General features: G+C 42.8%; 1 protein-coding gene across 1 annotated transcript in view; it reads left to right on the forward strand.

Moving 5' to 3' along the window:
• The window catches only part of LOC119573417, a 1,369-nt gene extending 646 nt beyond the window's left edge, over positions 1-723 (forward strand). Inside the window, exons 2-4 of the mRNA XM_037920650.1 lie at positions 34-111; positions 247-350; positions 480-723. Coding sequence (XP_037776578.1) covers positions 34-111; positions 247-350; positions 480-723 — 426 coding nt within the window. The remainder of the gene's footprint in view (positions 1-33; positions 112-246; positions 351-479) is intronic.
• The last annotated feature ends 499 nt before the right edge of the window (positions 724-1,222 follow it).

A 1,222-nucleotide genomic window follows, 5' to 3' on the forward strand; every position in this document is an offset into this window, starting at 1 on the left:
TAGTATCTGATCTTACCATATTCTATGTTGCAGGTTTCGTCGTCTTTGGTGGTCACAGTTCTGGCCGATCAGAGCTCACAAATCTGCATAATTTTCGGCGGTGCCTCTGCTGTCAGCCATCACAGTTCCTCTCACCACGCACGCACTTCATACCACCATCAACCTACATACTACACACAACCCTCCTACTATCCACAACCTTCCTACCACCCTGATCCCGCTTGACACCCGCAATCTTCCCATGAGCATGAATACGAGCCTGCTGTGCCGAAATGTGCTGCCAGCATAACCAAACCATTATGCCTCCACGATGACCTCTATCCCACCTGCGAGATCAAACATACAGTCGAGTATCACTAAGAGAAGCTTCTCTCCTTGTATGCTGACGTAGCCGAGCTCAAAACCGAGCTATCTGTGGACCGACCAAATACCTTGAATGAGGAAACTTACTTGTGTTCATCAGAGGCCGCTTACGTCAGGCCCCTTCGTGCCCAGAACACCGAGGGTAAGTGGCGTGTCGCTGTAAACAATATCGATACCCATTATCAGACTCTCATTCATACTACACGCATCAAAGAGTGTCTCACATCTGCCGATGCATGTCATCTGGTACCTGACAGCTATGAGTCCAAGTGTCTGCAGAAGTCCATCTACCACCACTTCTCTTGGCTGTCTACACCATCGATCATTAATCACCAAACACCTGACCTCATGCCACATTAGGGGTGGGGGTTGAGCTTAACATGAATTTTAACATTTATTGCCCTAGGAGCAAGGCATGCTGTCCATGGATAGCCATGACGTACGTTAAGAAAACAGTTTTTAGCCATCTATTTGTGATATCTACATAAATGATAACTAATTACAATTGACATCTAAATCCTTTCTTTTGTGAAACATGAAAATGAATATTATTTTACATATGAGATATTTACACATTTTCCATTTGATAACTTGAATAAATACTTCCGTTATATTTTTACATGATTGTGTCTGTGTGTGTGTGTGTGTGTGTGTGTGTGTGTGTGTGTGTGTGTGTGTGTGTGTGTGTGTGTGTGTGTGTGTGTGTGTGTGTGTACGTATAAATCATAAGCATAGACACATATACATACACCAACAAATATATATGTATATGTATACATATATATATTTAAAGGTCGTCGAGTACGTGAAGAAAGCAGTTCTCGAGTCATCTTGTTGTGGTAACACCTAATATACGTTT

This window comes from Penaeus monodon, chromosome 5 (genome assembly GCF_015228065.2).
Source record: "Penaeus monodon isolate SGIC_2016 chromosome 5, NSTDA_Pmon_1, whole genome shotgun sequence".
In the NCBI taxonomy this organism is placed as follows: domain Eukaryota; kingdom Metazoa; phylum Arthropoda; class Malacostraca; order Decapoda; family Penaeidae; genus Penaeus; species Penaeus monodon.